We start from the raw sequence: 22,896 nt of genomic DNA, 5'->3' as shown, positions 1-22,896 counted from the left end.
ATTTAGATATTTCTACTGCATCTTGATTGTAAATTTAATATAATTATATATTTTCAATATCTCTTCATCTTGCTCCTGTCCTTGTTTTATTTTTATTTTAATGCCCCCACCCAACTTTGTTTAAAGTTGAATCGAAATATTACTAAAAATAACTTTTAAAATAACATTAACTTAGTCCAAAATACAATGACAATTTTGTACCAAAATTGACATTCATGCAAAAAAATTATGAATGAAAATAATGAAAATAATAGTTTGGTCAACTTCATCACTACCCTATAATTTAGTGTGAAAATTTAATTTTCTTCGTGGGATATTCTTGATTGAAGACTAAGTCTGCAGGTTTATTTTTTTTTAATCTATGTATTTTTTCAAAAAAATATATTTCTGATTTTTTCAGATTTTTCCGTAAGGTGCGCCACCTTCAAAAAGGCGAAAAAATGGTTTTTTAGTTTTGGGTGATTTGCTTCATTTTATAAGACTTCAAAATCCACTAAATCAAGTTTTTTTATAGGTTATATATTTATAATTTGAAGTAACGGAGTCTTTTTTAAGACGTTCACAAATTGGGCGAGACCTCCTTAAACCCCAAAAGGGTTTTTAATGAAACCCTCAAATATTTTTCTAGATTTTTTTGCGATCGATGCAACCTGAATAAATTTTTTCATTTTTATGTTTTATGAGTGTTTAGACTCAGCGCAATTTTAGACCGCCACCCCGTCCTGTCCCTTCCCCCTAAAACGTTATTCGTTCGTTTAGTTGAGGTTTTACAAATCTTGTCTATTTTTTATAGATCCGTAGGTTTAGTGTACATACATATATGATATATAAAATGAATTTTTTCATTCGAAAAAAACGTGTAACTTTTTTTTGGAGATGGGCAGGTATATATATTTTTTTAAAAAATCCACAAGGAAAAGAAAAAGTTTTCCTGTAGTTGGCTGTATACCATCAATCACAAAATTGGAAAGAAATCCTTTGTAAAACGTATAATTTTTTTTTTATTAAAAATCCCTTAAAAGGGCTACATCACAACAAAACGTTTTCGATTTTTATAAAAAATCATCATCAGTGTTCGATAAACTGGATGCTAGCTGAGCCACAAAAGAAAAATATCTGGGTAAAAACCCTTTACATAAAATATAGATGCCTTAAAAGTGCATACTTCAATAAAAAGGCCTGTGATGGTCACATGGCAAACAGGATAATGCCCTAAGGTAAAGTATACAGATTTCCCAACACGTGGGATCCAAATTGAGTTGATCACATTTCAATGACTTAATGGCAACTGATTTAAAAAAAAATTTTATACCTTTTACAAAGGATATTTTTTTAGTTTATCAAAACATATATTTCAGATTTTTGCATAAGGTGCGCCACTTTAAAAGATCCGAAAAACTAGTTTGGGGATTTTCCTTATTTTATAGACTTAAAGATAGATCAAATCAAAAGTTTTTATAGGTTATATCTAAATTAAAGTAAATGGATTCTTTTGGCACATTTAAAAATTGGGCGGAACACCTTTGGCTCCTAAAAACAAACGTTATTACGTTTTAAAGGGTTTTTGCGAGTTTTGAAAAATCATGGTTGTTTGGGGGGTCAAACCTTACAGAAAAATCTGGAAAAAATGGGAAATACATTTTTTGATAAAATACACAAAACAAAAAAAAAACCTGCAGCCATATCAAAAAAATATATACGCTTTTTTCGAAAAAAAATGCACTTTTAGGTTAAAAATAGACAAGATTTTTAAATGCTTCATCTAAGCGTGTGAATTTTTTGAAACATTTAAATCGATTGCAAGTTATCGAAAAAAAAAATAAATAAAAACGAAATGTCAAAATACGATGTCAAAACTCATAAAACTCTGTGTAAAATGTTGTAAAGTATCCTGTTAGTTCATGGTGGGAAGTTAACGTGTTAATATTTTATATAAATTTCTAATTTTACTCCTACTTTTCATATAGGTAACCAAACTGATTAATAAAATATTTTCTATAGCATTTGTTTACGCCATAAAAACATTTATAGCTAATTTGTTAATCTATAATAAGACTGGCTTTAATTTTTTTATTCTTTTATTACCCACGTTATTATTTTATAACACAAAAAAATTCCGACTTCATTCAAATATGGAAAATATGTTCCGTTAAGACTAATAACATGCAAATTAGTTGTCGTAAAGTTTGAAACATAAAAATATAAAAGTATTTCTATAAAATTAATTTTAAGTGCTTTTAATAATAATATTATGTTACATTCTCATTAGTAGTTTTTCACCTTTAAAAATTCTATTTACAAATTTATGATAAATAATTAAAAAATTAACAGTAAATATACCGTGTGACCAATTTATATTTATATTACACCTCTGTAAAATTTTAAAATTAAAGTAAAATCATAAGTATCATCACTGGTGCAAAAGCACTAGTAGAGCCTAGAGCATCCCAAGTCCATTTCACCAGTCAGCCTTATCCATTGCCAATCGTTGCCAGTTTCATGCACCTATTTTTCTAGCATCATCATCTACAGCATCCTTCCATCTGCTTTGGCCTATCTCTCCATCTTCTTCTCACTGGCTGTGACGTTATGAGGATTCGTCTACGAGGGTTGTTTTGCTGTGTTCTTGCTAATTGTCCTGTTTATCTTAGTCTTCCTATTTTTATAAAAGATATCTGTTTGTATTTCCTGCTGCAAATATCGTTTTCATACAGACCTCCAAATACTCCTCTGAGAATTCTTCATTCAAATATGAGCAAGAGGTTTTCATCTGTCTTGATGAAGGTGCATAATGTATCCGATCCATATGCATATGGAACATCCATAAACTACGTCGTTGAAAAGAGGGAGGGGGGGTCTTTGCTTATTACGACGGTATACGACAGGGGGAGTGCACATCCGACGTCGTTTGATGTTCACGAATATAAAAAATATACCCTATTTTAGAATTAAATGAATTAGTAGGTATATTACTTTTATCACATACTTTTCATTTCGTTTTTATCACTCACAGAATAACAAACAATAAAACATTGTTCTATGTATTTAAACAAACGCTTCTGTACAGAACAACGTCTGGAAGCAATAAATATTAAACTGTTCATTTATCTACTGAATACTCTGTGTGAAACAATTCTACAAGAATGAATAGAAATAAAATATTGTATTTTATTTAGTTAGTACATTGTATTTTTATACTTAATAAAAGAAATTGTATTGAAATCAAAACAAAATAAGTATCAAGATTTATAAAGTTAAGAAAGCATATCAGAACTCCGATAAAAGTATTGCCTTTTGTCCCAATAAAGCTAATTAGTTGTACAGTGAATTGAGAGAAAAAAGTACGCGAATATTAATAAGCTACATAGTAATATTGATTTGGATACATTCGTAAATAGACTTTGATAGCTAACTTTAAAAAATCCAGAAATAACATGGAATTAAAAAAAATCACTAAAAAGGGGGTCATGAGTTGCAATTGCGACGTTGGCATGAGGGGGATCAACTGTAAAAGACGCTTTACGACGGAAGGGGGGGGGGAGGATATTAAAAAGTCCAAAATTTTTACGACGTAGTTTAAGGATGTACCCTATATTGTTATTTTTGTTTTCTGGTTTGTTTCTAATTTTTATGTATTTACGCATACTAAAATAGCACTTGTCTGCCAGAATTATTCTCCGTTTGATTTCTTCGGTTATGGAGTTGGCATTGGTCATCAGGGAGCCTAAGTATGTGAATGTGTCCATACCACTTCAAAGCACTTCATTCAGTTTATTAATCAACGAAAACTGCATCAATTAAAAGAAGTTGACGTGTTTATTTTTGAATTTCTTAGTGGTTTGTAAATTAGTATTTACAAATAGAAAATTTTTAATCAACATTAAGTATTGAATCTACAATCTTATTATTCATGATTATTCTTTTTTTTTTTTAATAAGGAAGTCTGCAACAGTGACTTACTTTTAATTATTAATAAGGTGTGGTAGCAATTTTTGTGTTGTATGTATCCGATTATGATTCTGTCAAATTATTCAAAAGCTGAGTGAACCAACTATGCCAGTGTTTCGTCAACACATTGTTCCCTAAAAAACTCGTAGATCGCAAAAAATTGCCTACGATAATTCATGCAGTTTCTTGACTGACTCAATCTGATTAATTTTATAAAAACTTGAATAAATTATTCTTGAGACCATTGAAAAGCAAAAGCCATACTTTTTCCCGTTATTAAAATGATACAATCTGAGAATTTGCTTACCAAATGGTTAACAGAATACTTACTTTGAAACCATACCATTTTGATTGACTTGATTAAAATCCCCTGTGGAGCTCCATCTCTTATGTAACGAAGAACTACTAGTAGATGACCTAGAGCTCGAACTAGTGGTTCTTTTGAGTGTATTCAAAGGTTGTGGTGTAGCTCTGGGAGAAGGCGAAGGTATTGGGCTCACGCTGCTCGAGCTATGACTGTCGCTGTGCAGGCTACCTGAAGAAAGAACTAGTACATATAGATCCTCGTAGAAATTAGCAGCCAAAGGTCTTTATAAATCGAAACAACTATATAAAATAATCATCATATGACCTGTAGTTATATGGTACCGAAACATGGACGATAAAAGGCAAATAAAAGAGACTACGTGTTTGGGAAAGAAAAGTCCCAAGGAAGATCTTTGGGCCTGTACTTGATGAAGCAGCAATACAATATAAGATAAGAACTAAAAAAGACGATAGGAGTAGTTCACCTCCCGATATTACTAACTGCGACGGACCCCTAATAACACGCTCTGAGGTAATAAAAGCCATATAATCATCAAAAGATGGCAGAGCGACTGGTCCTGATGAAATTCTACCTGAAATATACAAGCTTATAAAAAATGATAGCAATGTTTTAAAGGCTATAACTTCGTTTTTCAATATCATGTATACCAGCTGACAACTACCTAATGGTTGTAGCCTAATAAAATAAAAAAAAGTCAAAATATAAATTCGTACAGGTTAAAACAAATTTTATATCAAAGTTTAGGTGGGTACAAAAGATATTTTCAAGAAAGTATCCAAATCATACAAGGGGATCATTGTTTAAATAATTAAAAAGGGGTCATTTTTGCAAAAAAATACTTTTTTAACTGCTGAGCTAATTCACTTATTAATGAAGATCGATGGGATCTTTTTCTACAAAGCTGAAGGGTAAATCTTTCACATAAGACTTAATAAATTAAATATGACCCCCTATTTATTTAAATAATTGTATATAAAACTTAAAAAACAAATTCGCAAATAATTATTTTTAGCGTTTTAAATAAGCACTATAAAATATCTTATTTTACAGACTAAGTTGCGATATGTTACCAGTATTAAGCAAAAAAAATTGGTCAAAAAATATTTAATATTTTTTGAGATATTGAAGTTGTTTTTTAAATGTTACTATATTTTCAATTACAAAAACGCGGTTGTTGCCAAAGAAATATTCACCTGCTTAAGATCTCATTCTTTTTATTTTTATGTATATTTTCGATAATTGTATGGATAAATTCAAATTTCAGTTAAACTCCCCCCTAAAATGGCATTTGAAAATCATACAAATTTGTTTATAATTTGTTTTTTTAATAACGTCGCATGAATTAAGTATTTTAAAATTCCGTTTCGATAATTGGGTTCCTGGGAATTTTTTACTAATTAACACAATTTTTTTGTCCTTTTTTCTTCTTCTTTTTTTTCCTTGGAGTTATATTACTACGGGCCCTTTTAGGGTTAAATTTTATTAAGAATGTCGAGTCTATGAGATCTAGATTGTAGACCTAAAAATATTAGGATTTAACTAAAATTTCTTAAATAAAATGTGGCTACTTACTGAGTTACGGGGTGTTTTATTTAAAAATTTAAAAATTGTTGTTACCAAGTACTTTAAAACTATTTAACGTATCCTTATCATACTTGGCAGAAAGTGTGGCTATTATACACCCTACTAAATTGTGATTAATAAACGTTTCTAGCTAGTGCCAGAGGCGTACGACAGGGGATAGTGAATGATTGACAATTCCCAAATTCTACGCCACTGAGTGAATTACTATTTTAACGAAATTTTTCGATTCTCCAATACTTTGTATGTAAATAACTTTATTGGTATCGATAAAGTCATCAGTTTGAGAGATATTGGAAGTTTAAAATGAATGAATGAATGAATCAAAATAACTATGCCCTTTCATTTTTAACGTCCAATATCTCGAAAACTAATGACTTAATCGTTACCAGTAAAGAGTATATTATTTACATATAAAGTATTGGAGAATCAAAAAATTTCGCTAAAATAGTAATTCCCTCAGTGGCGTAGAATTTGGAAAGGGTAAACCATTAACTATCCCCTGTCGTACGCCTCTGGTAGTAGCTAGAAACTTTTATTTGTCACAATTTAGTCGACTGTATAGTACCCACACTTTCTGACAAGTATGATAAGGATGCGTCAAATAGTTTGAAAGTACTTGGTAAAAATAATTTTTAATTTTTAAATAAAACACCCTGTAACTCAGTAACCAGCCACATTTTATTTAAGTGATTTTAGACCAATCTTAATATTTTCAGGTCTAGAATCTATAACTTAGAGATTCGACATTCTTAATGAAACTTAACAATAAAAGGACCCGTAGTAATATAACTCCAAGAAAAAAAAAGAAGAGGAAAAAAAGACAAAAAAATTTGTTAATTAGTGAAAAATTCCCAGAAACCCAATTATCGAAACGGCATTTCAAAATATTTAATCCCCGCGACGTTATTAAAAAAACAAATTATAAACAAATTTGAATAATTTTCAAATGTCATTTTAGGGGGAAGTTTAATTGAAATTTGAATTTATCAATACATTTATCGAAAATATACATAAAAATAAAACTAATAAGATTTAATACAGGTGAATATTTCTTTGGCAACAACCGCGTTTTTGCAATTGAAAATAGAGTAACATTTAATAAACAAATTCAATATCTCAAAAAATATTAAATATTTTTGGACCAATTTTTTTTTGTTTAATACTGATAACATAGTGCAACTTCTCCTGTAAAACAAGATATTTTATAGTGCTTATTTAAAACGCTAAAAATAATTTTTTGCAAATTTGTTTTTAAAGTTTCATGTATAATTATTTAAATAAATAGGGGGTCAAATTTAATTTAGTAAGTTGTATGTGAAAGATTTACCATTCAACTGTGCAGCAAATAATCCTATATACCTTTATTAGTAATTGAATGACCTCAGCAGTTAAAAAAGTAATTTTTTTGCAAAAATTACCCCTTTTTAATTATTTAAAGAATGATCCCCTTGTGTGATTTGGATACTTTCTTGAAAATATCTTTTGTACCCACCTAAACTTCGATATAAAATTTGTTTCAAACTGTACGAATTTACATTTTGTTTTACATGTAGTGAAATTTTATTTTACTAGACTATTGGTCTAATTCACTGTTTATAGCTCTATCTAAGAAGACAACAGCAAAAACCTGTGCTGATTATAGAACCATCAGTTTGTTAAACCATTTATTGAAAATTTTTCTGAAGGTAATACATGGTCGTATCTACATACAATATATGCGAGGAATACCTGGATGACACACAGTTTGGTTTCCGTAACGGGCTTGGAACGAGAGAAGCACTGTTTGGAATGAACGTACTTGCTCAAAGATGTCGAGATATATCTGTAGACATATACTGTTGTTTTATTGACTTCCAAAAGGCATTTGATCGTGTTAAGCACTCTATATTGATCGAAGCTCTAAAAGACATTTTACTAGATGGTGTGGAATCACAGGCTCTTAATATTAAAAGAGGAGTACGGCAGGGATACCTCTTGTCACCCCTGCTTTTCAACGTTTACTCCGAAAGAATTTTCAGAAAAGCAGTTTCTGAAAAACAAGAAGGAATACTTGTGAACGGTGAAGTCATCAATAATTTGCGATATGCGGACGATACAGTACTCCTAGCTTCTACTCAAGAAGATCTGCAAACACTACTTGATAGTGTCGTTGAGAGTTGTAGGGAGGCAGGTCTGGATCTGAACATACGGAAAACCAAAATACTCGTAATAAGTAAACAACAGCATATTATAAAACCGTCTATATATGTAAATAATACCAAGCTTGAGCAAGTTGATAAAATCGTTTACCTTGGACAGCAATTAAATTGTAACGCAGAAAGTCACGGCGAAATTAGATCTAGGATAGAGCAGGCTAGAGCCACTTTTAGAAGGATGTCCAAGGTGTTATGTAACAGAGACCTAAAATTGGCATTGAGGATCCGCCTACTTCACTGCTACGTGTTCTCGGTCTTACTTTATGGTATCGAGTCCTGGACTGTGAATAAAATCGATCTAAATCGCCTTGAGGCTTTCGAAATGTGGTGCTATAGAAGAATTTTAAAAGTTTCGAAAGCTGGAGTATTTCGGACATGTAATGAGAGATCCCAAATATAGGTTGCTACAAAATACCATGCAAGGAAAAATAGGAGGCAAACGCAGTCCAGGACGAAGAAGAACCTCATGGTTGAAGAATTTGCGAGATTGGTATTGTGTTGATACAAGCATGCTATTTAGGCAATGGTAACTAATATTTATGGTAACCAACGTTCTGAAAAGACATGGTACATGAAGAAAAAGAAAAAAAGAGTTCGATGAACATATTGAGGTACTAACATAATAAAGGATATAAAGTTCACAAGACTCCAATGGGCAGGAATATATTCTGACGAAAGACTAGTAAGGCTGGTATGTCAAGAATAAGTCCCAACTGGAAGAAGACCACGTGGACTCCCTCGACTCTGGTGGCGAGATAAAATAGCAGGATACATTAAGACTATGGGCGTGGAGAATTGGATGGAGATTGCTCAATACAGAGAGGAATAGAGGCATGTTGTCGAGTTGGCTAAAACCCACGAAGGCTTGTAGCGCCACGGAGTAAGTAAAGGTCTTTAGAGAAATGGAGCAGGAAAGCATATGGACTACATATTTACTGTAACGAAAATGGAGGGAAAAAAGATGCATGAAAGAAAACACCACTAAAAAACTTACCTGTGGAACGATAATGAACTTGCTTTCTCTGAGGTAAAGAAGATCCCACAAAAGTCTTCCTCTGGCTCTCCAACTTAGAAGTAGAATAAGTCTGTTTATTGTAATCATCTTTATTAGTGTTGTTTAACCGGGTAGGTGTCGATGAAGCCGATGGAATCTGCGGTATTCTCGAGGAATGGTGGTTTACTTCGAGACTGTTGAGTCTGCGCAGTGCCTCAGCAAGCGTAGCTTTGAGACAAACAAGTTCATCTTGCTGTTCGCTCACCTTGCGCTCCAACTCAGCGATCCTGTCATTGTAGACGTGATTCTCGGGGTCCAGAAGCTCATCTGAAATATTAAAAGGAGTCCTCAGTTGTCTGAATTTAATAAGTTGTCTGACTTACGTCTTGTTGGTCTAGGAATCTGAGACCTGCAAGGCATCTACTGAAATGATGTTTGTTTTTGTGGGTATCCAAACAAGACTAACTAGAATTTCTGCATATTATACCGATGGAATTAAGAATTTTACATTATGGTGATTGATGATGTGGTGAAAATGAAATGATAGGAATAATAACCTATACCATTGCTTTTGTCAAACAAGGAGAAATGTCAAAATTGTAAACCAGTCATAGAACTAACAATTCGTTATACACGAGCGGGACGGGGACACCCTCAAAAAAGCGCTTAGTTTTCGAGATACTGACCACGGAGGGGTGAATAGCTACTTTTATTCATACTTTATATTTTCGAGGGTGCTGAAAACGAAAATTAAGTTTATTTTGAATTTTATGTGGGGGAACATTGTCAAAATCGCAATTTTAAAATAAAAATAAAAAAAAGAAATCACGATTTTTTGCGTTTACCTCGCTACAACTCTGTTCCCTTCTAATATTTTTTTCTGAAATTTTTACAGTATATAGCTCTAACATTTCTGAAGACAACGGTACCTATTTCAAGCTTTTATTCTTATTTTGATAAAGGTTATGAATTTTTCAAAGGAAAAGGTGCGGATTTGTGCATTGCAAAGTTTAATCGCAAAAGTTGTGTGACGAAGTTGTGTGAACGATAAAACTCCCCATAAAACTTCTTTGAACTCTATGGTTTAACATAAACGTAATCAAATAGATAAATTTTCAATTTTGTCACTTAATTTTTGCGATTTAACTTTGCAATTCACGAATCTGCACCTTTGATTTTTTTAAATTCATAACTTTTATGAAGAAAATACTAAAAGACTACTATATAGGGTGAGGCAGATAACTGGCCTATTAGAAATATCTCGAGAACTAAAGACAACAGAATCATGAAAATTGGAAAAAAGGGGTTTTGAAGGATGATCTATTAAATGAAAATATTTTTATCTCTTTGCAACTTCCGGTTATACCGGAAGTGGCTTATAACTTCGTTTTTTTTTAATGGGACACCCTGTATATTTTTACATTTTTGGATTCTCCTCAATATCTTCTTTCTTAAAATATGAGATTTTGTAATATTATACAGGGTGTTTTAAAAGATATTTACGTTTTTTTTATTAATTTCGTAGCAACATTCACACCCTGTAGAATTGTAATAGTTTGACATTAAAAACTCTGCTTACATTCAAGTGATTTTTAATATAGTCTACTATTGTTAAGGATCATTAGTATAGTTAATTTTGAAATTTTAGTATACAGGGTTATTCGAAACTCGGAATGAATATTTTCTGAGTTTTCTTAAATGGAACACCCTGTATTTTAGTATTGTAATGAAATAATATTTTATGGTACTTTTATATTTTATAAGTATTCCCTATACCTAACTGCTTTCAAAATACTCATTCCGAGTTTCGACCAACCCTGTATACTAAAATTAAAAATTTAGCTATACTAATGATTCTTAACAATATTAGACTATATTAAAAATCATTTGAACGTAAGTAGAATGTCAAACTACTACAATTCTACAGGGTGTGAATATTGCTACGAAATAATTAAAAAAATGTAATTATCTTTTAAAATACCCTGTATAACATTACAAAAGCTCATATTTTAAGAAAGAAGACATCGAAGAGAATCCAAAAATGTAAAAATATACCGGAAGTAGCAAATAGATGAAAATATTTTCATTAAGCAGATGACTCTTCAAAACCCCTTAATTCAAATTTTCATGATTCTGTTGCCTTTAGTTCTCGAGATATTTCTAATAGGCCCTTTATTTGCTTCCAGCTTTATATAAGCTGTAGAAATTTCAGAAAAAAATATTAGAATAGAACAGAGTTGTAGCGAGTAAAACTGCGATTTTGACAATATTTCTTCACTTAAAATTCAAAATAAACCTCATTTTCGTATTCAGTACCATCAAAAACATAAAGTAAGAGTAAAATTACCCATTCACCACCCATGGTCACTATGTTCAGTATCTCGAAAAATAAGCGTTATTTTGGGGATTTATAACGTTGATATTAAAAGTTTCACAATTTTTTTTTCTATAAAACATTTTGATCTAAAACTTTCCAAAAAACTTCTTTGTACTCTATACTTTAACATACACGTGATTAAAAAGCTAAATTTCAAACTTCGTCGCTCAACTTTTGCGATTGAACTTTGCAATTCAGAAATTTGCATCTTTCACTTTAAAAAATTCATAACTTTTAATAAAATAAGACTGAAAGCTTGAAGTAAGTACCATTCTCTTAAGAAAGGTGAGAAATATATACTGTAAAAATTCCAGAAAAAAATATTAAAAAGGAACAGAGTTGTAGCGAGGTAAACGCAAATAACGTGATTTCTTTTTTTTTATTTTTATTGACAATGTTCCCCCACATAAAATTCAAAATAAACCTCATTTTCGTTTTCAGCACCTTCAAAAATATAAAGTATGAATAAAATTAGCCATTCACCTCTCCGTGGTCAGTACCTGGTCATTTTAGGGGTATCTCCCGCTCGCCTATTATGATTTCATTGGCACAGTTTATAAAAAGAAAATTACACAAAATAGTCGGTTATAATTTCAATTTCACTTTGAAATTTCACGTAAATTTCAAAATAAGAAAAGTGTACAGAAATAAGAAACAATAGAGATAATAGTGTAGTTATGTTACCGTAGCTTCTTCTTCTTCGTGTGCCGTGCTTGTTTGCAAGCGTTGGCTATCACCCGTGTTGAGCTGCCTCCCCCCCACTTGCAAAAATTAAAAAACAAATAGCCCTGATTTATGAGCTATTTATGAGCTTTCATATTCCGCAAATTCAAAATTTTGAGATCGTTCCACTGAGTAGGAATTTAATATTTTAGGGGGGGGGGCTGAGTAAACTCTTAAATCATGTGCATTTCGATTATTGAGCTACAACCCCTTCGCAAGAAAACCACCCCATTTTCCAGGCTTAAGAGAGAGTTGTACTTAAAATGCATTAAATTAATTATTTGGCGACTAAATATCGTTTAATAATTTATGAGCTCCCAAAATACGCGCCATTAGGTCATTAAATTGCAATTTCTTTTGTATAGTGCAGTCACTGAAGGTAAAAATCAACTATTACCTTCAATTTCGGTGAACCTTCATCGATTTTCACGAAAAATTTTAAGTGGTTAGAGGATACCCCAACAAACAAAGGTGACATGGTGCCACCTTGCGCCTTTACCCTGAGGGTGGTTACCACCCCTTCTCGGGGGTGAAAATTATTTTATTAAAAATAACTCCACAAATCGATAGAAGGACAAATTATAAGCAGAATTTGTTATATAAAGTTATTAAAATAAATCAATACTTTTTGAGTTATTAAAGATCAAAAATTTCGATTTTTTGTGAAAAAATGCATGCTTTAAAGCGGTTTTTCGCAAATCACTTAAAAATGGTAAGTTTTTATAAAAAGTTATCATTACCAAAATTAAAGCTTTGAAAAACCATTTATTATTAATTCATAGTGACTTATAGGTATCTAATTAAATGTATTTTTTGTTTCGGCGAGTACTCAAATCTAATTATTCAAGCCTAATTAACAGGAAAACTATGCATTTTATAAAATATACTGAATATATAATTTGTCAAAGTAGTCAGAAATACCTATTAAATGAGCACCGACAGAAGTTGATATCATCAAAATTAAGCAAGTGGACATGAAAATAATAGGACCCTTTCAAATTTCTAGTAAAAAGTGAAAAATAAAACGAACGCCATTTTCACAAAAATTAAAATCTTTAGTAATCTCTGTAAGACTTTCTTTACTTTAGCATAAATAATGACCTTAAACATTTTTACCGATTTAGAATGCATATTTTAAATATATATATATATATATATATATATATATATATATATATATATATATATATATATATATATATATATATATATAAATATACGGACTTGCCGTAGATTTACGCACCTTCTATGTCTAGGTCTCGAATGTTGTTTTTTGATTGGAATGTGTCTAAAGATATTCAACCTCTCATCTTTATTGATAAGCCCAGAGAGGTTGAAGAGGGCGAAACACATTTCTAAGAACTGGTGTTTGGATCTTTGATTCTATTCGAAAAATTTTTCCCAACCCGAAATGGTGGATGTGTGAATTGTTCGTAAGGGGATTTTTCCACATTCTCTATTTCATCTGTTTGATATATATATATATATATATATATATATATATATATATATATATATATATATATTATGATTTAAAAAACTGACTGACGTCATCGAGAGGATAGCCAGGTTGAAGTGGAGATGGGCAGGACACGTAGCCAGAATGACAGATGGGCGATGGACGATGGAGGCCAAGAGAAGCGTCGGTCGACCGCCTACAAGATGGACTGACGACTTAAGAAAGGTAAATAAAAACTGGATGAGGGCGGCGCAGGATAAATGGGGTTGGAAACGAGGGGAGGAGGCCTATGTTCAGCAGTGGACTTTTGAGGCTGGATGATGATGATTTAAAAAAATCAAAATTTTTCAACTTTTCGTAAATTATTTGCTTTTGATAATCACTCCAACAATACTCGCTACACGTAAAAAATTCTAGATAGGTAACGAAAATTGAGTTTTTTTATTAGCAAAGATTTTACTTGTGTTTTCTGTATGAATCAAAATAACCAAGATAGAAACGTTTAAGCCTAAATTTTACTGCGGGAACAATGTAACTGGAGCCTTTAAACCTATTATCTTAAAAAAATAAAGTATTTGAAAGATTAAATGTAATACAGTTTTATAGCTCTTGAAATTAACTTTCAAATAGTTGGATGTGCCTGATATCATAAAAATTAAGTTATTCCAAAAAAAAACAATATCATTTTTTTGGAAAAATTTTTGGAGTATAAATTTTGATGCTATCAACTTCTTCCGGAGCTCATTTGATAGGTATTTCTAAGTACTTTGACAAGTATTTAGTAAGTGTTATCAAATGCATCGCTTTTCCGTTATTTAAGCTTGGATCCTTAGATTTGAATACTCGCAGAAAAAAAATATACCTACATACATTCAATTACCTATAACTTACTTTAAATTAAGTAACATTAAATGTTTTTTCAAGTGAGGAATTTATTATATTTTTCATTAGCTTCAATTTTAGTGATGAAAACTTTTTTGTAAAAATTTACAATTTTTGAGTTATTTATGAAAAATCGCTTTAAAACATGCATTTTTTTTCACAAAAATTAAAATATTTGATCTTTATTAACTCAAAAAGTATTCATTTATTTTAATAACATTATATACAAATTTTGCTTAGAATTTGTCCCTCTATCGATTTGTGGGGTTATTTTTAATAAAGCAATTTTCACCCCCGAGAAGGGGTGATATCTACCCCAGGCTAAAACCGCAAGTTGGTACCATGTTACTTTTGTTTGTTGAGGTATCCTCTATACTAGTCTATACACTCACCAATTTTCGTGAAAATGAATGGTGGTTCACCGAAATCGAAGGTCATAGTTGATTTTTACCTTCAGTGACTGCACTATAGAAAGAAAATTGCAATTCAATAATAATTGAAATGCGTGTATTTTGCGAGCTCATAAATTATTAAACGATATGTAGTCGCCAAATAATTAATTTAATTAATTTTAAGTAAAATTCTCTCTTAAGCCGGGAAGATAGGGCGGTTTTCTTGCGAAGGGGCTGTAGCTCAAAAATCAAAATGGGCGTGATTTAAGAGTTTATTCTTAGAATATAAGCTATACGAATTTAACTTCTATTAACTTTTTTGTAAAAACTTACAATTTTTCAATGATTTACGAAAAACCGCTTTAAAATATGCATTTTTTCACGAATAATTAAAATCTTTGATCTTTAATAACTCAAAAAGTATTGATTTATTTTAATAACTTTATATAACAAATTCTGCTTACAATTTGTCCTTCTATCGATTTGTGGAGTTATTTTTAATAAAATAATTTTCACCTCCGAGAAGGGGTGGTATCTACCCCCAGGATAAAGGCGCAAAATGGCACCATGTCACCTTTGTTTCTTGGGGTATCCTCTAACCACTCACCAATATTCGTGAAAATCGATGAAGGTTCACCGAAATTGAAGGTAATAGTTGATTTTTACCTTCAGTGACTGCACTGTACAAAAGAAATTGCAATTTAATGACCTAATGGCGCGTATTTTTGGAGCTCATAAATTATTAAACGATATTTAGCCGCCAAATAATTAATTTAATGCATTTTAAGTACAACTCTCTCTTAAGCCTGGAAAATGGGGTGGTTTTCTTGCGAAGGGGTTGTAACTCAATAATCGAAATGCGCATGATTTAAGAGTTTATTCTTAGGATATATAAGCTATTGGAATAATATCCGTGATACGATATATTTTAATTTTTTCAGCATGTTTCTCTTAAGTAAAATCAATTAAAGGGTTGTTTGGGGGTGAAGGGGATGAGCTCAAAAATCTAAACTATATCATTTCAAGAGCTCATAAATAGCTCCTAATTCTGCCGCAAAAATCGATTCAATATCCCCCCACTAAAATATTAAATTCCTGCTCAGTGGAACGAGCTCAAAATTTTTAATTTGCGGAATATGAAAGCTCATAAATAGCTCATAAATCAGGGCTATTTGTTTTTTAATTTTGGCAAGTGGGGGGGGGGGACAGCTCAACACGGGTTTGGCTATCGTCGTATTAACAATATCATTCCTCGAAACAATTCCTCGACCGTTCGACCTGTCCATTGTCTAATGTTACGCAGCCAGGACAGTTGTTTTCTTCCAACCTTCCAACCCAGCGTTTTCATTCGATTTTGCCCTGAATGATCAACCGGAGTAAGCGATATTTAGGTCCTTTCATTATATGACCCAAGTATTGAACCTTTCTCATTTTTATGACGTTGATCAATTCTCGCTGTTTGTGCATGGTCTCCAGCACACGTTCTTTGGATATGTATGCTGTCCACGGGATTCTGAGCATGCGACGGTAACACCACAACTCGAACGCTTCTAATTTGTTGAGATTCTTCATTTTTGTTGTCCAAGTTTCACATCCATAGAACAAAACAGACCAAACGTAGCACTTCAATACTCTTATAGACGTGTGGTCAATGACAGACTTCTACTGCGCAATACAGAACGCCAAGTTCTATTCTGGTCGAAATTTCCTCATCACCTTCAACCCTGCAGTCAATCCAGCTACCCAGATATCTAAACTGTTCCACCCTTTCCAGGATTAGATAGAGTAGCTTGGGCGAAGTCAAAAGTCAAAGTACAACAATTGGCGTTTTGTGTGAGAGGAAAATTCTAATGATTTTTAAATTCCCGCCAATGAATGTAGGGCCTTAGAAAAAGAAATGCTTAGTTGGATACATGGAACGGGACATGGTGGCAAACCATTTGACAAGACCAGTTGACTAGTTGACCAGTTGACTCGTATTCAAAAATTCACAGATTCCAGTTCATAGTCTATTACTTCAAATATCTGTTCCAAATAAAAATATCTTATAACGAGCTGATGAATTTCTAAAACTAGTTCATCTTGTGATTTGCAGAACAAACATCTCATGAACCAAATAATACTTATTAAGAGTTTTTTTTTTCAATGATTGACTCAAACGTTCCGGGTCACGATTCAGCATTCATATCTTATTGTACTTACCTCTAGTCTAGTCCTAGAAAACTAGCCGTTGTTTTTATTTGAGTCATCAAAACAAATTTTTAGGTCAATTCTATAAATTGTTGTCGGTTCAATAGTTCTGATTGTTATATAGATAAGAGGTTCACTATATGTAAATGATTAATTACAGAGATAGATGCAAGATTAATAGAGAAATTGTGATCAGTATAATATATGGGGTGATTGTGAATTGATGGAAATCAATGGAAAACATGGCAATTTTAAACTAAAGCTCTTATTATATTTACTAATTCTAAATAGTTTGATTGAAGCTGTGAATTTGATGACTCTTGTGATAAATAATGTGAAAGTCGATGGAATTAGTACTGAAGAAGTAATGGAAATAAAATATCTAGGAATTCTATCAGGTCTAATGACGGCTGACGGAGGTGTTGTGTTTACAAACGAACAGACAAACATAGTACATAGTAATTCAACGTTTCCACATTTATTTCAAATGGGTAAAAATAAATCCAATCAATTAACCCATCTTGAAATAGAGATTTTAATTGCATGGCAATGTTTCAAATCTTGGAAGGGATGTTTTCATTGTTTAGATCCGGGATAAAGGGTAACATAATAGCAAATCCCTTGGCTAACAATGCATTATCAAGCAGAGTAATAGATGCCTCTAATACAGTGGTTCCCAACCTTTTATGTCTGGCGACCCACCTTTTGATGTTTTTTCATATTCGTGACCCATCCCTCACCCATGATGATATTGATGATACGCTATTCTGTACTCTGTTCGCTACTCAGCTACTGTAAGAGCCACGCCGCGACCCACCTAAAATCTGTCCGCGACCCACTAGTGGGTCGCGACCCACCGGTTGGGAAACGCTGCTCTAATAGTAAACTATAGTAAACATCAGTAGTTAAAGTATACTGTATACTAGATAATATAGTATACTGCTACTGGTCGCTCTACTAAGCTGCTTGCCGCAACAACTCATCGTAGCACACCATACAATTTTCAATTACACAACTGAAAAGCACCGTTACTACACCAACTTCTATTAGAATGCAACTTTTATTATCCAATAATGACATCATCATCATCATCTAGCCGTTATCGTCCACTGCTGAACATAGGCCGCCTCTAAGTTTCTTCACGTCTCCCTGTCTTGAGCTACTATCTAGTTCCCGGCAGTTCTCTTTATAGTCACACCAGCGCGTTGGTGATCGACCTCTGCTTCGTTTGTTTTCTAGTTCACCTGTCGGTTGATGTTCTTGCCACATGACCTGTCCATCTCTATTTCTTTTTGGCTACATGTTCTAGTATATTTTTGATTTTTATTCTTTGGCTAATGGTATTATTTGGTATCCTGTCTCTCCTTCATATTCCTAGCATAGCTCTCTTCATGGCCCTCTGGGTCACTCTTAGATTTTCTGCTGACCTTTCCGTTAACGTTAGGGTCTCTGCTCCGTATGTTATCACCGGCAATACGCACTGTTCATACACTTTTCTCTTCAGATATATGGGCATATCATTTCACGTAGCTTACCAAACGCAGCGCAGCCCAAACCTATTCTGCGCTGTATCTCGTGCGTTTGGTTGTTCTTTCCAATTTGTATCTTATGTCCAAAGTATATGTATGTGCTTCTGTTTGTGTTGGTTACACATGTGTTGTCAAGGCTTTAGATCCGTTCGATCAATAATGGACCAGATTTGTGGACATTTTAGTACTTCCCGTGGAAGTAGAGGAAATAGGCTAAATTAATCGAGCAAATCACAAATACCCATAATATTCGACAAACAGAAAGTAAAATCATCTTTTCATTAAAAATCTACCATTAGGAAATACACACGATTTGATTTGATTGGTCATAAAGTCATAAAAATGCAAATAGAAATATAAGTTACCACTGAAATAAAACAGATAATTCGATAATTATACCAATTAGAACAGTCGCTATTAATATACAATAATCAAGCTATAAAAATGAACAAATAAGTTTATATGACTTGGTTTAATTAATTTTTTAATTCAATTATCAATAAAACGTGACCTTTGCTCCATTTCTTAGAATACATAGTATTCGCAATGTTCTCCAAGTATGTTAGGAATCTACAAGTAGTGATCTTCATTTTAAGAAAATTCATGTTTTCATTATTTTAATATCATTTCTTTCAATTTTTCTAAAGGTGTGGCCCCTAGGGGTCTATACAGATCAATTTGGGAATCTATGATGAAAAAGTTGCCAGTGTGAGTGCATAATACGATTTGGTGATGAAAAAAGGTCAATACTCACAATTTTAGTTTGTTTATTGTTGGTAAAAAGGCTACCACCGGTTTCAGGACTTACAATTTTTGTCCCATAATCAGGCTACCAATACAGAAGTTTTTTTTTATAGAAAAACAAATGTTTTTGTTTGATAGAAAAACAAAACTACATACAAGATATCAGTTACAAAAAACTTTTGTTTTGGTGGCCTGATGATGGGAAAAAAATTGTAAGCCCCGAAACATTTTTGTCCTTTTTACCAACAATAAACGAGCTAAGATTAAACTGTGATTATCGCCTATTTTTCATACATCAAATTGGGAATCTATGTTATAGAGTAGGTAGTTCACAGGAAAGCAAAGAGCCTACATTCCTTATACATAGTGTGACCAACTCCAATTTAGTCGAATTCGTGACAAGACTGAAAAAACTACCTACAATCCGGGACTTTTCAATGAAAATCGGGCCATTTTTTTTAAATATAAAACTATATCATCATTTTATTGATTATTTAACATTTTTATGTTGACAAAAATTTTTTTGATGGAATGGGTTGTAATGATAATTACATTTTTGTTAGTTTTTGACGTTTCGACTTCCAATCCGGAAATCGTTCTCAAAAAACGAAAAATTAGAAAATCAACTATGTTGGATTTCCATGTAAATTAAACCTTGGGTTAAAATATAATTATCATTATATGATATTCGTTTTTAAATCGTCTTTTCAGAAGACGATAATAATTAAAATACAGAAACCGGAAAAAGTCATGAGTTTGAGTTTTCGTAGAACTATAATACGATATAAAATGCATGCGTTTTGGATGTGGTATTAGTATAACAGTCTAGAAATTGTCGACTTTTTTTCATCCCACCAATTCAATTTGATGTGAATTCTTTGAAGAATGATGTATTAAAAATTTCAAAATGAAATTTTACCGAAACGTTGAAAAATCGGATGGCCCGGAAGCCTTGTCCGGGACGCGACTTCGTAATTCGGGCCATGTCCCGGATTTTTCGGGCTAGTTGGTCACACTACTTATACAACAAACATTTTAATAGAATACAAGAAGAAAACATACATACGAGCAAAAAAGAATGTGAGGCAGTTTCAAAAATAAATAAAACCTGGAAAATTAATAAAAAAACAGATTAAAAACGCTTAAGACCTGTACTAGGTAAAACAGGAATAAAATATACCAAACTCAGTAATGGCACATGGCACCAAACCGTGACACAAAATCGAGACAAATGAAAAGAAATGGAGAAGCTTTATGCTTTGTCTCAATTAACTACTACTACAACACTAGTCATTTTATTTATGCATAACCAGCATCGAACACTTATAGAGATCGGAATAGAAATTCCCTAATAAGATCAATGTCATGATTAAGATGTAAATCATGATAAGAGTAAATCCCTGCTTGTCTCAAAACAGTGAGATATTTTACCAAAATTTCGAAATTCCTGTTAAAAAAATTAATTGCAAATCAATTTAGGAGGATATAGATATAGTAAAGCCAATAGAATATAGATAAGAGTAAATCAATGCTGGTCTCCAAATAGTGAGATTATACATTATACCAGAATTTCAGCGAAATTTTAGTTAAAAAAAATGCAAAGCAGTTTATTCGTAGTCTACATACAACAATATAATAATAGAGGAATGGGACTGTAGAAGACCAAACTTACCAAACAAACTGACAAAGTAGGAAAGCGTGGTTCCTAGTAAGAAAACTAGCAGACGGGAAATCCTTTTAACAACAAAAAACTCAGTGAATCCGAGTTCAACAGCATCTCATATTTTAGTGAGATGCAGACCAGCCAAAAAACTGGAGGAGGGAATAGATGGTAGTCAGTTTGGGTTCAGAAACGGACTACGAACACGAACCAGAGAGGCGTTATTTGCTTTTAATGTGATAGCTCAAAGATGTGCATGTTTGTTAGGTTTATTTTGAAAAAGTATTTGCCAAAGCAAGACATAAAAATTAGTCCAAATTCTAGACAATAAACATAGACAAAAGGGGCTGAAGAATAATAACAAAACTTTACTGGAATCAAAGCGCACAACTTGTAATAGGTAGCGAACCCAGTTCAGAAATTGAAGAGAGGAGTTAGACAGGGACGTATTATGTCTCCATTAATATTCAATGTAAACAGTATAGGGGAGTGCAATTAGAACGAAAAGATACAATGTTTCGGAAAAAATCAAACAAGGTTATATTTTTCTAAAACTTTTTTTGTTAGTTTATAAATATGTTAAAGTAAAAAGTTCTATTCACAAATTTCGCCGCTAATTGTTTATTAATTGTTTAAACAATAACAATTGTTTTGTATAAGTAATGTTAAGAATATCGGTGAATTCAACATTTTATTTTGATAAAAAATGCTTTTATTTTAGTTTTGATTATGCTGAACCCGAATCTGACATTACAATTTGCAAATTCAAAATGGCGGATTCAAAATGGAGGATTTTTTCCTAAAAATCCTTAAAAAGTAGTTGATGTAGTTGTAAAATCCGATTTTTTTTTATAAAACGTGTTTGTTTACATATATGTGGATATTTTTGAGAGGTTGCTGAACCTGAATCAAATTTTGATAATTTAAATTATAAAATGGCAGATCCAAAATGGCGGATAACTTAAAAAATAGTTGTAAAATCATAATTTCTTTACAAAATGTATTTATTTATACATATATTTATTTTTGAGAGCTTTGATAAACCTAACTTAAATGTTAACATTATAAACTATAAAATGGCGGATCCAAAATGCGGATTGTCTAAAAAGAACATAAAAAAGAACATTTTTCTAAAACATTTATTGTCTTTATTTTTAACAGGTTGTTGAATCTGAATTAAAGATTAAAAATTTAAATTTCAAAATGGCGGATCCAAAATGGCGGATATTTAAATGAAAAACAAGTAGAATCCAATCAAACAAATATGGAATTTCATTCTTAAAAAAAAGGTTAAACAAATAATTTTCACAATAATATTAAAAATTAAAATTTATTAGAAAAAAAGAACAAATTATTCAAAATCTATTTCTTCAATATCACCTCCAACTACGCTGACATCTTCGCTTTCTTCAATTTCTTGTTCATTTAAAACGGGACAATTCAAACAGTCTTGTCCGAAACAATGAGAATAATATTGATAAAATATAATATTTTATATTTGCATATTAAGTGTTAGACCATGCATAGCTATTTATGACGAATAACTGTCTTCATAAAATTTTATAAAATATTAAAAAAAAAACAAATTTTCGATTAGAAGGATATAATTACATATTGGAACATAGTTTTTAATTCCAAACAACTTTTCTTTATAGAAATTTTCGATATTGTGAAATATAAAGGTACTTTACTCTTGAGTGAAATTCGTATTTTTTGACATACCTCGTACAAAATTAACAAAATTTGATATACGATGGTTGCATCTTATGTTATATACGATGCAGAGTATTTTATAAAGAATAACTTTTTTTCGTAAAACTGATATTAAAAAAGTTATCAAAAGGGTCCAAGTTACGCAGACATACTGTACCTATAAGAACTAAAAAAAAAA

The 22,896-nt window shown here is 31.7% G+C and overlaps 1 protein-coding gene across 5 annotated transcripts in view; it reads right to left on the bottom strand.

Annotated features, from left to right (window-relative positions):
- Positions 1-22,896, bottom strand: part of LOC114328948 (echinoderm microtubule-associated protein-like 2) — a 128,903-nt gene that overhangs the window by 28,808 nt on the left and 77,199 nt on the right. For 2 of the 5 annotated variants that reach the window (XM_028277935.2, XM_028277938.2), the window contains exons 3-4: positions 9,050-9,376; positions 4,279-4,495 (exon numbers count right to left, since the gene is read on the bottom strand). In XM_028277935.2, coding sequence (XP_028133736.1) covers positions 4,279-4,495; positions 9,050-9,376 — 544 coding nt within the window. Of the gene's footprint in view, positions 1-4,278; positions 4,496-9,049; positions 9,377-9,432; positions 9,592-22,896 lie in introns of those variants that run through there. The other 3 variants (XM_028277937.2, XM_028277939.2, XM_028277936.2) reach the window with 2 other exon arrangements.

Source organism: Diabrotica virgifera, chromosome 1 (assembly GCF_917563875.1).
Source record: "Diabrotica virgifera virgifera chromosome 1, PGI_DIABVI_V3a".
In the NCBI taxonomy this organism is placed as follows: domain Eukaryota; kingdom Metazoa; phylum Arthropoda; class Insecta; order Coleoptera; family Chrysomelidae; genus Diabrotica; species Diabrotica virgifera.
Note: the sequence above shows the minus strand (reverse complement) of the source record. Positions and strands in the feature narration are given on the sequence as shown.